The sequence below is a fragment of the Phocoena sinus genome, chromosome 1, assembly GCF_008692025.1.
Source record: "Phocoena sinus isolate mPhoSin1 chromosome 1, mPhoSin1.pri, whole genome shotgun sequence".
Taxonomy (NCBI): Eukaryota; Metazoa; Chordata; class Mammalia; order Artiodactyla; family Phocoenidae; genus Phocoena; species Phocoena sinus.
Window position 1 is genome coordinate 122,255,865 of NC_045763.1, and position 15,054 is coordinate 122,270,918.

At 48.2% G+C, this 15,054-nt stretch overlaps 1 protein-coding gene across 2 annotated transcripts in view; it reads right to left on the bottom strand.

The window, feature by feature from the left end:
• Positions 1 to 462: 462 nt before the first annotated feature.
• The window catches only part of LMX1A (LIM homeobox transcription factor 1 alpha), a 152,274-nt gene continuing 137,682 nt past the window's right edge, over positions 463 to 15,054 (bottom strand). For both annotated transcript variants that reach the window (XM_032645111.1, XM_032645101.1), the window contains exons 5-9: positions 11,221 to 11,393; positions 8,207 to 8,284; positions 6,725 to 6,794; positions 4,606 to 4,776; positions 463 to 2,634 (exon numbers count right to left, since the gene is read on the bottom strand). In XM_032645111.1, the coding sequence (XP_032501002.1) occupies positions 2,474 to 2,634; positions 4,606 to 4,776; positions 6,725 to 6,794; positions 8,207 to 8,284; positions 11,221 to 11,393 (653 nt within the window). In that variant the 3' untranslated portion in view covers positions 463 to 2,473. The remainder of the gene's footprint in view (positions 2,635 to 4,605; positions 4,777 to 6,724; positions 6,795 to 8,206; positions 8,285 to 11,220; positions 11,394 to 15,054) is intronic.

Sequence of the window (15,054 nt, forward strand, 5' to 3'; positions counted from 1 at the left end):
CTCCTTTTCTCCATGAGCATAATCTTTGCCTATCCATACATCGCACTGAAACTTGCTGAGAATGTTGGGAGAATCTATCAGGGGAGCCACACTGTCTGTTGCTCTGACCCTGTCCCTGGCAAGGCATCTGCCTTCAGTCCTGCGTGGAGAATCTTTCTCCTGCTCCTTGACTCTGCTCTGATTTCCAAGTAAATGCTCCCACAGTGCGTACCACAGCTGCTCTGCCTTGAGTGAACTTGCTGGCGAGGGTGGAGTGTTGACAGTGCCTCCTTCTGGAGGGGTGTCTGTAAGGAGTGAGGTCTCTGAGTCCATCTTGGCAGGAGGGTAAAAGCCGCTTTCTCCTGTTTTGCTGTCGTCACTTAGTCACGCTTTCCCTTCATGCAAAGCTTCCCCCACTGTTGACAAAACATCCTGGTCCCCCAGTCCCCAGCCCATCACCCCTGCCCCTGAATAAACACCAGCTCATTTGTAAGAGGTTTTTAATTTCACCTTGGTATGCCATTAAGGAGTGGAATAAGGATCTCTATTCATTTTCCCTCACAAAATATCTGCTACTTTTCTCCAACTGATCCTCTCACCACGGAAGCCTGCGGAGCCATAGAGCATCTGCATGATTTTCACTCAACAGACTGGTCTGGGTTTCTGGGTGGTTTGCATAAATTATAAAAAAGATCACAAAAATCATACAACATCGACTCTACCATAAGGGGGCGTGTTCCCTCTGGCCGCGCAGAGAGTGATGGAGACAAGTAGCTGTGTCCGAAGCTCTGATGACTGGTGACATCTCTAGGAGTGAGGCCAAACCTGTCCCAGCCTCTCTTGGAGGAGTCCTCCGTCTTCCCCATCAACTCATTCTGGTTTCTCAGGAAGCCTCCTATCACAGAAGTAGCCCATCCTAGCACCACAATTGGAGGACAGGGTGTGGAACTGTCCCTGTGTACAATGGCAACTGGGTCTTCTGTGCTCGGCGGCCCGGAAAGTGAGCCTGAAGGAGGAGCCCTGTCTTTCCAACTGGACCCCCTCCGCCTCTGCGAACTCCAAGAGGTTGTTAGCAAACAGAGCGTCTGGAAAAGGAGTCAGCAAACTTCTTACGAAAAGAGCCAGACAGGACAGATAGGAACTATTTCAGGCTTTCTGGTCCACATACAGCCTGTTGCACATTCGTCTCCTCTTTGCTTTTTACAACCCTTTAAAAACGTAAAAACTCTTCTTAGGAGGCAGGCCATAAAACACAGGCCTGTGGGCTGTGGTTTGCCAGCCCCCGCTCTAGAACACGATGATGCCCTGTCCAACCCATCCGTTACAGCCTCCTTCCCATCGAAGGCCTCTGGCATCCCCCCAAGCTGCCCTGAGCTGGCATCTGCAGCGCAGGCTTTGCAGAATGGACCGTGACAGGCAGAGTTGCCCTCAGGTTCCTGCTCTGCAGCCCCAGGTATCCTCCTTTGCCAACTGGCTGGTCTGGTTGTATTTTAAGCAAATATCAGATATTAGTCTCAGCCCTGCTCATGTGTCCTGGGGTTGAATGAAGCCTCAGCGTCCCCAGTGAGGTAGGTACATACTATCAGCCTCGTCTCACACTTGCAGATGGTGAAGTTCAAGAGCAGAAGTGACTTTCCCAGCGCTGCCCATCAGCCACACGTCTGAATTTCAAAGAAAGCCGAAGAATCTAGGCTTTAAATTTTCTAAGGACATGATCAGGGATTGTTCTGTCCCGCCCAAGCCCAGTGATTCCACCTCAAACAGCGCAAGTCCAGACTCCACCAGTGAATACTGTCAGCCACACAGAGCTGCTCTCCAGACCTCAGTGACACTCTCTGAAAACAGAATGAACTCAAGCACTCAAAGCTACGGGACCTCGGTGGAGCAGTGCTCTCTGCCCTGCCTACAAGTCTCTTCAAACTCAAAATAAAGTTTATAAAAGTAAATTATCTCATTTTATAACTTAAGTGCATCAAGCATTTCCTTAAATATAGTTCACACTGAAAATAAAGTTACTTTTTGCTGTACAGTTGGTGTCTGTTATAATTAGGAATAAACTTTGATGATAAAGTATGAAAGGTTACACACTCACGCACACATCTATCTACCTGTCTGTCTGTCTGTCTGTCTGTGGGTGTGTGGATGGGTAGACATATGCACCTCTTGAAAAGAGCTTCCCCCAAAATGGCGGGAAGTTGTTAGGGGTCTCTAGGTATCTAGTTTGCATGAAAATGCCTATATTTAAAATCCCTGTCCTTAATGATAAACACATCTTCATACCTAACACTAAGACTCTTACTAGAAACATTAAACTATGCAATCCGTAATGTATTCAGTCTTTGGAAATGCCGAGCTACACCATATCATTATACAACAGCATCCCGGACAAAACTCCCTCCCCAACCCACCTCTCCCCATCCTAAAGCCAGCTGACCCCTCATGTAATGCGGTTGTTCCAGAATGGGAGCCTAGCCGGAGAACTCGAGGGGTGAACTCAAGAGGTGAAGTAAGAATTCTGCATGGAGTACAGGTGGTCAATGGGGTTTCCCACTCTGGACTGCAGGGGCCCGGCTTCTGAGGTTGCTAGGAAGCAGTCACCCAGGTTACTGAGAGAGGTGTCATCACTATCCAGGTCGTGGAAAAGGGGCTCAGCACCTGAAATGGAGAGGAAACACTGGCATGAGGGTCTGGAAGGAGGGACTCATTCAGCGCTGGGACATTCAGCAGAATTCAGCCAGCGTGGTCTGAGCACGTCCCCCAGGGGGCGCTTTCTACTGGGTGCCGGGGAGGGGGTGGGGGAGGGTAGAGCTACATAGAAGAGTAGGAGCGGGCATAATCCCTGTCCACAAAAGATCTCCTTAGGGGGGCTCACGTCTACAACTGAAAATAATATGAACTAGGATATAACAAAGTGCTAAACTGAGTGCGGCGTAAGCAAAATGTCAGAATGTCTAGACAGTGAGGGTGGGGAGTGGGCAAGACATAGCACCACAGGCTGGAGAGACAGGGGCAAGGGCTTCTGGAGGACCTTGGCCACAAAACTGGCTCTTGAAGGAGGGATGGTGAGAAAACAAACATCAGCTCTGAGAATGATGCCCACAAAACCTCCGGTGATAACACCTGTCCTTTCAGATAGCACAAGTATACTGAGTGCCGGCTGTTTCCCCAGATTTGTACTGCAAAGGAAAGGGAGGTTAGGTGCCCAGACTCAACTAATTTCCATCTTTGACCAAAAAAAAAAAACAAAAAACAAAAAACAGGAGGGCAAACTGAACAACAGCTGGGGGACCACTGTGACCGGAACCTTGAGGATGTACATTTCACCTCTACTTCAAGTAAATGGGAAAGATGAAAACTGCAGTTTATAAAAATTGTCATGTGGCTTTACTTATTCATTTTACTGAAGGATTCATCACAGGAGTCCTTTATGTAACAAGACCCCTAGGACTCTGAAAATGTAAGAATTTGCAAAAAAACCCAAAAAGTCATTTGCCCTGTTTTTGCATAGTGGTGAAGACAGGTATAGACCTTACATGAGTCTTCTAAGGGAGCAAAGAGAATGGCGGTCACTGGAGCATGCATATATATATCTATGTGTGTATGAATGAATGAGGTTGGTCAATGACGTTCCTGCACATGCTGGATCTTAATAAGTGTTTGCTGAATGCATCACATGGGAAGATAGGGCTGATTTTAACACTATAAATAATTTTTTTTAATGAAGGCAAAAAAGAAGTTGATAATCTGTGCACTGAGGCATTTATCTCTGATACTAATGTTTTGAAGGCTTGCGGAATAAAACGTTACTTTTAGCTATCAGGGTTAACAACTGCAGGTTTCACAGTACAGATGAATGTTATTACATAGGCCACTTACCTTCTCTGTATAAAAATGCAGGGGCCTATGTTTGGCACTGAGATTGAACTTCAGCCTTCCACTCCAGAGCTTGCCCATCCCATCAGGGTGCCCAGGCCCCAGCTTCTATACATCAGCTTAAGCAGCAAACTGGGAAAATGGGGGAGTCTCAGCTGTCCCCATTCCCTGCGTTTAAAGCAGCTCCGTTTTGGCTGGGGTGAGACTGGGAGGAGATACTTTTCACTTCACAAGTCAGTTTATGTTTCAGGAATTACATCAGAACACCGACTAGTATCCGTAATAGGAGAGTCCAATTCAAACATCTGTTTTCTGTGCTTTTCAATATATTTTTTTCTTACGTGAGAGTTCGCATAATTAAGGCCTCTGCCTATATCACTGCTGACAATGCTTATGAACATGTAAGTGTGGTACCTGGCATGAAATGAAAGACTTGGGAAGTTCAATCCCAACAAACAGGTCTACAATGAAAACACAACCTCCTATTCAAACTAACAAATAAGAAGCTTTGGAAAACAACAAAAAAAGAAGCTTTGAAAAGGAGAATAAATGGAAGCATGACTAATGTGTATGTATGCTGGTCTTTCTTCTGGAGCCATCAGTTAGGTGATTCTAGCAGTATTTTGTGGGACACTTCTTCTGCTTTGGAACTTTAATGAGCATCTAGGAACTGTGTAGAGGTGTCTGGGAGGGGACGAACAATTCACGCAAGCAAGTTGTGTGAGGTCCCTGCGCGGCTTGAGTCCCTCTTACCATAGGGGTGCATGTGGTCTCCAGGCATCTGGGGTGGGGTGAGACCCTGTCGGAAGGGATCTGAGCTGTAGACGCTCTGCTCGATGGCCAGGAGCTGCTGTGGGGTGGGCAGAGCGGTGTAGGGGTTCATGATCCCTTCCATCCCAGCGCTCCCGCCACCATTTGTCTGAGCTGTGGGACAAAGAAGAAGACAGATGATTTTCCATGTGCAGCCCAGCATCACACTCTGGGAGGGAGGGAGGGCCACAGAACAAGCTCTGAACTTCACATGCCCCACTGGCTTGTGACCACACAAGTTGTGTGACCATGGCTACATCATTTTACTTCCTGGATCTTGGTTTCCTCATTTATAGAACAGAAGGGTCGAGGTGACATCAGTGGTTCCCAGTCTGTGCCCTACCAAGGGCCATCAGGGATTGCCCTGAAGTATAGGCATGGCGGGTGTTGTACTTGGAGAGCTTCCTTGAACTCCATCATTAAAACAAAGGCGTTTGATGCTACACACAGGCATGGCAGCCAATGGAGTGGATGCATCTAAAGATCCTTCCAGCATTACCCCACTAGGAGTCCGTCCGTCAAGTGGGGTTCACGACACTGGCCCAGCGGACCTCGTGGAGCTGATACAAAGACTCCATGAGATTGTGTGTATGTGCTTTGGAATGACAACTTGCTACACTCGTGTACAGAATTTTATCAGAAAAGGAGGACTCCGTTGCTGCCTCCACATCCTGCTGTGGTTCTCTGAACGCAGTGCCATTAACTCTCAGGGACTCAATCTGCCACCTTCTTAAGTCTACCCTAGGAGCTTCCCATAGAATTTTTCAAAGTTCCAAGCACTAGGAGTTTGTGTTCTCATAATGCCTTGATGAGTTCTCCTCCCTTTGACCGTGTTGACCTACATGGGGTCAACTTACATGGCTCCTCCTAAAGTCCTCTGACACCTGTGACCCTCTCTGAGGCGCACAGCGCTGTGTGATGGGACTAGCAGGCCCCATTACCCTGCCCTAGGGATGCGAGCCTGAGGTGCAAAGAGACAGAAAGACAGGTCCCAGATTTCCAAACAGCATTGGGAGGTGGAACTGGGGCAAATTCAGGTCTTCTGACCAGCTCACGGCTCCACCCTGCCCCAGGGCCCGTGCCCTTGCTTCACTTCTCTCCCAGAGCATCTATCTTGCCATTAAGATACTGTTTGGTCTAGAAGGTCAAAAGCAAAAAGAACTCTTGACTGTAAGAGTCAAATTCTCGTTGGAGCCTAGCCCAGGTATCAAGCACAGGTAAGGTCCATGCAAGGACAAGGGGCTCTGTTTAGAGGCCAGACAACCAATGTCACATTCCACGGCCTTCCAAGTGTGGTCCAAGGCTGGCAGCAATGAGAGCTTGTTAAAAATGCAGACTCTCTGGGCCCACCAAGACCTTAAGAATCAGAATCTACACATTACCAAATACCAGGTGATTTAGGAGCATGTTAAAGGGTGAGAATCCTTGCTCTAGGGTACAAAGAGACCACTCAGGAAACTCTGCTGGACAGCTGAGATGGGGAGGGGGCAGCGCATATCCCTTTAAGAATGACATTGTTCTAATATAGTTATCCTTGCTTTTTTTCTTTTAACTTCCTTGAAGGGTCCCACAACCTGTCCCTCTTCACACCCTCCCCAGTCCCTACACCACCCCTATTAAAAACAACAACAAATGAAGGTACATGGAGGTAAGTGTGAGTTAAGGCAGTGTGGCCGAGCGTAACTCGGAATCAGAGAGACAGGTTCCAGCCCCAGTTCCATCTCTCATTGGGCTAGGACCATGGTTGCCTGGAAGGATGAGGGCCACGCGGGATGAGAAACTGGGCTTGTCTTTGACCCTGTAGGTAGGCCTGACACAGTGCCCTGACACTGCAGCAGGGCCCGGGCAAAGGGGCTTTGCATGAGGGCAGGGCCACCTCCAATCCGCAGTTCTGGACCTGCAGAACCCTCTCACAGTTCTGATGGTTTGGTCCTCCCTGGAAGGTCCCATCTCCCAAGCAGGTGTGGACTGGGCTTCACGGAGCTCAGAAATGTCACTCCGAGGGCTGGGTGGTTGGAGGCGCCTGGCGGGAGAGGCCTGGCCGGGAGAGGCTCCAGCTTACCGGAACTCAGCCTCTGGGTGTTCTGTTGATCTTGCTGTTGCTGCTGCTGCCGCCGGGCCAGCTTCTTCATCTGATGAGGGGAAGACCACAGGATTAGAAGTCAGGGGGCCTGCAGCAGGTTCCTGCGGCTAGGCCAGGGGGAAATGGCTCGTGGGTAAAGCAGAGGGACCCCTTCCCCTGCTTTTACTCAGGAAAGGAGCCACACTTCAGGAACAGCGCCTGGAGCCCGCCCGATGCATGGTGGCTGAGGGCTTTTTACACCGCAGCCATGGAAAGACAGCTGGCTGGGAAGCAACAGTGTGGCTGGTCTTAGCAGGAAGAGGGATTTCCTCTCAGTGCTTATGTTGTGACAGTTTTATGTGAGGGGATGTAGGGTCTTCAGCCCAGCTTAGATGTGCAGCAGGGGCCTGCTGACAGGGTATGATTTGGGATGAGGCTGGTCCCCCTAGTCCCCTATCTGCTGGCCCTTGTGGCAGAGACTCCTACCAGGAGATGCACGCCTCTAGGTAAGGAGCGTGACTCCCAAAGCACCCTGTTAACACACAGACTTCCCAGAAGGAACATTGTAACCCAATGCTTCTCAAAGTGTGTTCTGTGGAACATTAGGGTTCCATGAGACATTAGCATACATTTTCAGTGAGTGTGTGTGTGTGTGTGTGTGTGTGTGTAGGGAACACTAGATTTTTTTAAAAAATTCTTTACTGTGAGATTTCTCAGACCTTCAAATATGCTCTCTGCTTATGAATCCATAGGCTATAGGTCCTCTCAAACCTACTGAACCATGAAATCCTCTCATAGAAAGGACCGTGGACTACACACCAGCAGCCCTGGTGTGAGGAATTCAGTGACGGAAATGATATCTTAACCAATCATTTCACCCACTAAAGATCAGGGCTGTAGAGAACTGGACCACTAACTCATGCATGTACACAGGTAGGAAAATAAATAAGTAAAGGTCTAAAATAAGTAAAAGACCATGGCAGGGGGATGCAGACCTTGGTAGGATCCAGCAGACAACAGGATGGTTTGGGCCTATATCAGGGAAGGGTGGGGCACTGGGAAAGGTGAGTCAGGGCATCCATTCCATGTGCCATAATGTTGTCTTAGACCTATCATGTGGGTGCTACGTAGGTTTCCCTCTGAAACTTCAAAGGAACTCTGGTATCTGTGTTAAATGAATGGGAATTAAAGAACCTGCTTTTACCAAAAGACACAGAAAGGCATTTCTTCATGCAGATGGCTGTCCAGATTCACAGTCACAGCCACTAGGAAAATAAAGGCCATCTCACTAAAACAACTGCCCCGTCTCTCCCCCTTCTGCAGGGCTGCTATAGCTGAAATGACTGCTGAGCACAACATTTCTGAATCAAGAGAACTATTCTATCCAATGAGTTGAGGTTAGAAAACCTGCTGGCAAAAACAATGTCCTACTATTGTTTCAGGAAACCGGCCCCACAGAGACAGAAGTAAGAAGCAGATTACCTTAGCTCTCTGGTTCTGGAACCACACCTGAACGACACGGACGCTCAGCCCTGTCTCTGCAGCCAGAGTCTCCCTCACCTTGAAAAAATGGAACGTTAGAAATATAGAAACATTGGCATCTCAGAGTAGAAAGCAGAACATTCCCTACGTGGTGCACGGGGAGGCCAACAGGCTGCATCTTCCATAGGAGCTGGTGAGTGTTCAGTGTTCAGCAAAATCCCAAACACAAGAACATTGCTCTCCTTCAGGCGGAGAGAAGGTCCTTACCCAGGTAAACGAAGAGAAGAATAAGCATTGATTTTGATGAGCATTCCAAGAGGTGCTCCTGGGTTTCTCTTCCTCTGGAAACTAGGCCTTCAGGTGGTTCTTAGATATTAGCAAAATCTATTGCTGTGTTTTTAGCTGTATGCCAGGCATATGCATTAACCTACTTAAGGAGAACTGAGGGTGAAAATGACTTTGCAAAAACAAATGGTTCTCTCTTGCTCTCTTCTCCTGTCTAAATTCACTGACTTAAATTTTTGGTTTTGTCCCTCATAGCTTTAGGTCACTTTGGGTGTTTCATGAATATTCATATTCACTGTGAGCCCTGCCCGAAGGAAGTAAGACAAGAGCCATCTAGGATCCGACAGAGCAAGAGAGACAGCGCTGATGCAGCCACATGTACTGGGACTGTGAAGAGACAGGACAATCAGGGTCCCGATTATGAAGAGTCGTGTTTCAACATCTGCCCTCTATACAGGTATTTGGTGAGGGGCTGGCAAAGTGGCTAGAAGGGGAGGGGGCAGAAGCACAGATTTCCCAAGAGTGGTCCTGAGAGACACTGCCCCCTCTTGGTTAGATTCTGAGGAGATGAGATGGTAGGAGCTCCTTGAATAAACACAGAAGTAGAGCAAGCTGGAGGCCTTGGGAAGTGCTCATCTTTATCATGCCACTGGGGCTGAGGCTTAGGAGAAGCAGGATAATTAGAGAAGATTTTACAGGCGCATCCTTCTGCAACACCAACTGAAACAGCAGTATGCCCAGGGGCCCATGTCCACCTGCTGAAACCCTATCCATCCTTCAGAGGCCCAGCTCAAAACCCACCTGTTCCACAAAGCCTTGCCTGATTCCCCAGACAGAGGCGACCTTTCTCTTCCGGCAGCTCCTGGCTGCCCCTCTGTTCTGGTCCTCAGAGCTTTCTCCCCAGTGTTCCAGTGTACACATCTCCTCCCCTCTGGTGGCCTAGACGCTGCCCAGGAACAAGCACTGGGCACAGGACATACAGAGGCTAGGAGTCCAGTACATGTAGAACAAGTAAACCAACGAGGAAGTGGGAACTGGTCCTTGCGCAGGTCTACCTTGGGGCTGTTGCAACTTTCTACCAGCTCTTCTCCCAGAGCTTAGAGGGCAGTGAGGGCAGGGAAAGGAAGTCTTCTGCGGGTGGGAGAACTTTTTTCAAAAGGCAGAAGTGGTGAGAGACTGTATTATCTATCGTTCAGCAAATATCCATCCTTCCCGCCCCTCCTCCATGGAGGGGTGTATGCCTCCCCCTGTACTCACAGTGGCTTAGCCACATGACTTGCTTTGGCCCATGGAATGTAAGTGGATGTGAAGTTGGTGATATTCAAGGAGAGCCATTCAGTGGGACTGCCCAGTGTGACTTGGCCTCTTGCTTTCTGCCGTCGTCATGAGACCCGTGTGCCCCAGGTGGCCACTGCCCTGGACTCTTTAATGAGAGACCGGTGGGGCAGGCCTGAACCTGAGCCCAGCTGGGTCACAGCCAACCCACAGCCCAGGGGCAGGAAATAAATGTTTGCTGGGAGCCGCTAAGATTTTGTTTGTTATTGCAGCAAAAGCCGACTCATACAGAGAGGGAGGCATGCTAAGGGATGGGATGCTACGGACGGATGCTAAGAAATTTAAAATGTCTTTCTTCTATGAATTTCAATTCAATGTCAATTTCAAGAAAGCTTTCTTTTCTTATTTTTATTGCATAAAAGACAGTACCCAGCATACGGCAGGGAGTCCATAAATGGTGGGTACTTAATAAGCGGACACAGCTATTTGTGGCAGAGACTACTAATTGTCTCCAATATCCATTCTCTCCTTCCTCCTCTTAGCAATGTTATCCCCAAGTTTTAGCAAGGCACATGGACGCCCAGATAGACTCATTTCCCAAGTCCCCTTGCAAGAGGTACAACCTCAGGATTAAACCCTAGCCAACACACATGAGTGAAAGTGATGCAAAAAATCCCAGGGTACGTCCCTAAAAGAGCAGCTGCTTGCCCCGACTTTCTCTTTCTCCACCATGGTGGCTGGAAAAAATGGTGACACCTGAAGCAGCCCCTTGGACCCATGTGACGGATAACAGAGCTTCTCGGCCAGTCTTGGATTGCTTATCTCTGGACTGTGATGTAAGAAAGACATAAACTCCTATCTCATTAAGTCACTGTATTATTATTATTTTGTTTTACATAACTGTTCACAGCAGCCCTATCTGTAACAGCCCCAAGCTGGAAACAACTCACATGCCCATCAACAGGTGAATGGTCAAACAGCCCATGGTATATCTGTGGAATACTATGCAACAACAAAAATGGATGAACCACAACATGGATGAATGTCAAAATCACCACCTCAAGCAGAACAAACTGGACCGAGAAAGGATACACACTACAAGCCACCGTATTTTTACTGTGCTGTAACATTTTGATCTATATCCCAACTGGAACCTCTTATTGTTATTCTCCCCATTGGTCTCCATGAAATGAAAGGTATGAGCAAGTAGCCAGTTGGAGTGGGTATGCATACCCCAAAGCACAGGGAGATTCTACCATGACCCCGGCCACAGCTGCAGTGATCCCTGGAGTCTCCAACGGGGCTCAAGGACACATGCCCAGACTCTGTCTGAACAGCATCTCCCACCCTGACCCCCAGGTGCCCAGGGACACCCCAGAGGAGTCCAGGGTGCACACAGAGAAGAGGGGCCTCGTCCCCTTTCCTCCCTTCTTCCCCCCTCCCCACAACCATACCTTCCTGCACGGCTTGGAGGATACTTCAAATGAGGCCTTGAATGCTCTCCTCTGTTGGGTTGTCAAGATGGTTCTGGGACGTTTAGGGCGCTTATGGTCCTTGCCATCCTCAGCGGCTCCTTTCCCTGCCCCATGGGCTGACTTGCAAAGACTTTCTTCATCATCACTTTTGCCTGAAAGAAGCAGAAAACCACGTGTTGAGTCCCTTAAGGCCACTTCCTGGAGTTGTCTGTTATTCCATAACAAGACACTTGGGTCCACGTTCCAAGTATGACTTAAGACATGAATGCAACACCCTGTGTGATACTGATCCCAAAGCCCCCAGGAAGGGCTAAGGAAAAACTTCTAAAACGTGGAGACAGGAACCAGGAAGTCCACCATCACAGCTCAGGACTTTCTCTCGGGAGGCTCTCCTAGCTCCACGTTTACTAGTTGTGTGACCTTGGGCAAGTGACTTAACTCTCTATGGCTCAATTTCCTTATCTGCAAAATTGAGATATAGGAGTACCTACTTCATTGGGGTTGTTGTGAGGATTAAGTGAGTTTATCAAGAAGGCACTCAGAAGGCTGCTTAGCATATAATAAATGCCCAGTAAGTGTTGGTGGTTAATATTTCTTAAATGTCATTTTTCAACTCTAGACCTGGATAAGTTATATATAACTTCTTAGATACTACGTCTGAAATTCTAGCCACTGCCAGGATGTAGAAAACAATACTGTTTAAAAGGCCACAGAAGACCAACATTAGACTACGTGCAGGTACAGATAACACAGACAGTTAGTCAAAACTGCCTGTCTATAAGATAAATAACTCTCTATTAAAGTAACTGTATTTATCTATATTTACGTGAATTATTTCAACTCTATAAGCAGTGATCAATACAAGCAGTAACTTGAAGGAAATAAAGCCTTCAGTATATATGACATTCTTTCCCAGGCTGCCTCTTGTATCCCACAGACGTCACACCCCTAAGAAGACGCTTCTAGGATCTGGGAAATACCCATGTGAGAGAGACTCCTTACTACCTTCAGCATTATAAGTCATAGGCAGTTGTGTGCCCACATTACCCTAATGAGACCCTCATTTCTCTCTGGGTCTTTACAGAGCTCAGCTGCCCTCTTTCCTCCAGTAAAAACCTTCGTCCCAAGAGCTTCCCCAGCTCCAGTCCCCTGATTCTGATCCCCTTCTGGACACTTCAAGAAATCCAAGATGGGCTTCCCTGGTGGCGCTGTGGTTGAGAGTCCGCCTGCCGATGCAGGGGACACGGGTTCGTGCCCCGGTCCGGGAAGATCCCACATGCCGCGGAGCGGCTGGGCCCGTGAGCCACGGCCACTGAGCCTGCGCGGCCGGAGCCTGTGCTCCGCAGCGGGAGAGGCCACAACAGTGAGAGGCCCGCGTACCGCAAAAAAAAGAAATCCAAGATGAGGTGACCCACCGTGTGCGAGCTACGCATCCTTGTTCTTCATCCCGCCCTCCTCTGGAAAGATGCTCTTTGCATATAATGTTTTAGTTTAGACTTTAGTTGAGTTCTAATTTTTGGCTCTACCAGAGACAAAAAACCTTGTTTTATCTGAAAAAACAATGGCTAAGATTCTTTTCTCTATGAACTTTTAGGCATACAATTTGAACGTGAAGGAAGACGAACCTCTGAGTTCCTTGAGGGCACAAGCCTTGCAATATAATTGAACAGGGTCTGACATAGGCAGACCTAGGTCTCCAGCCAGCTCTGTCCCTTAAGTACAATCCTGTGCAAGGGACATCCTGCACTGAGCCTGCACTGGAGACAAGAATACCCACCAGGGGGTGGCATAGGAGTAGTGCTGCTGAGTGCAAAGCAACTAACACAGAGGCACAGAGGAGGCTCTTATTAGATGTTGTGGGAAGGATGTTTTTTCCCCTCTGCCTCACTCCCCTTGATAGTACAGACGAAAAAACCCACAAGATGAATGAAGAAGAGATAAAAGAAGAATCCTCATGACAAGGAGTGGCCACTCTGGCATCTTCAATTCTTAGGCTGCTCTTTCCTTGATGGGAGTGGTGGGGGCAGGGCGGGATTCAGTAAGCTGATCTCAGTCAGACCTCAGTATTGAAGGGTATTTAGGATCTTTCTAGAAGGAGGTTTTCAGAATGGCAAGGAAAAAATAAGCATGTAAGAACTAAAAGCCTTAGGGAACTAAGAAGACCCCATGAGAGAAGAAAGGGAGAAAAAAGGAGGCCATTGACTACGCAGATTCATCCTTGCTGGGCCCTACCTCATGCTGCTCAGAGAACCCCCCACCCCCCACCCCAGAGCCCAGTCTTTAGTGACCTCAGTAATTCTCTCTGTTGGTGGATTCTCTGGGGTCAAAAGGATGCTCCTCTGGTACTGGTGATGCCTTCAGTAATATTTCTGAGGAAACGTGGCTGACACCCCACGCCAAGGATTGTGTAGATCTCCTGCAAGGCAGGTGATTACAAGGAACTGAGTCTAGAACAAATAAGTGAGAAGTCCAAAGCACAGAATTTACTTTAAAATGCAATTGTGGGCTTCCCTGGTGGCGCAGTGGTTGAGAGCCCGCCTGCCGATGCAGGGGACACGGGTTCGTGCCCCGGTCCAGGAAGATCCCACATACCGCGGAGCGGCTGGGTCCGTGAGCCATGGCTGCTGAGCCTGCGCGTCCAGAGCCTGTGCTCCGCAACGGGAGAGGCCACACGGTGAGAGGCCCGCGTACCGCAAAAAACAAAGTGCAACTGTATCATCTTCAGAAACCACTTGTCTTATACCAGTTTTGTCCTTGAAATGGTATTTGCAAACATCTCACGGGGTCAGTCTGATTCTTTTACAGTCACATAGCTTGATGCAAATGTATATTGATGACTAGGATGATGTAACTAATGAAAATGCAAAATCTAAAATAATGTGGATTCCATGGTAATGGCTCATATATGTTGACGACATTCAGGAAAGCAAGATGGCACAGTGTCCACAGCATGGGCTCTGGAGCCATACTGACTCGGATTTCAATTCTGGCCTTGCCGGTTATGATGTGTGATTCTGAACAAATCCCCAAGACTCACTTTTCTCATCGGAGAAAGTAACAGTGTTGTTGGAATTACATCAGATGATGCATGGAAAGGGTTCAGCACTGTCTAGAGTGTGATAGATGTTTATTAAATCATCATCATTTCAAAAGAAGGGACCTTAATCTGAGACCCATGTTTTCTGTTATTAACAGTTGCACATTGATGGGGGTTGGAGTTAAGGTTTTACACTACAAGCGTTCATTCCTCTCTTTTTGCAGACATGGCCCTAGCTCACACTAAGAGTTGGTTTTATAGAAAGTGTGTGTGTGAGTGCTTGTGGGAAAGAAGTGGTGGGGGGTGGTAGTCGGGGGGCTGGTTCCAGAAGGAAGATGTGATTGCTGAAGTTTGGTCGGAGCCCTAGAAGTGGATGGTTGAGGTCCCTGATGTCTTCGTACTGTCTCTGGATTTACCCCAGCCTAAGATACATGCACATTCCCTAAGACCTGCTATCCCATCCTAGAACAGCAGAAAGGAGCAGTGGGGGAAAGAGCCATCTCCTAGGGCAGCCCTTGGTGCCCATTTTTGGAGGATGTAAAGAGCATCACAGGCGACTGCTCATTCATTCTCTCTACATCCCTGTGAGAAGAGACGAAAACATTTGTTTTCAGAAGAAGAGGGAGGGGCAGAAGTGGGAGCAGAGGGAGGACGAGATTAAGATTTGTCTCTGGAGTGTTTCTATCGTTTTTTGGGGTGCATTTTCTTCTTCTGATTCCTCCTTTTTGCTGTTCAATATCTCTCTCTTCTGTCTGCTAAGGGCCCCGTTTTGCCTT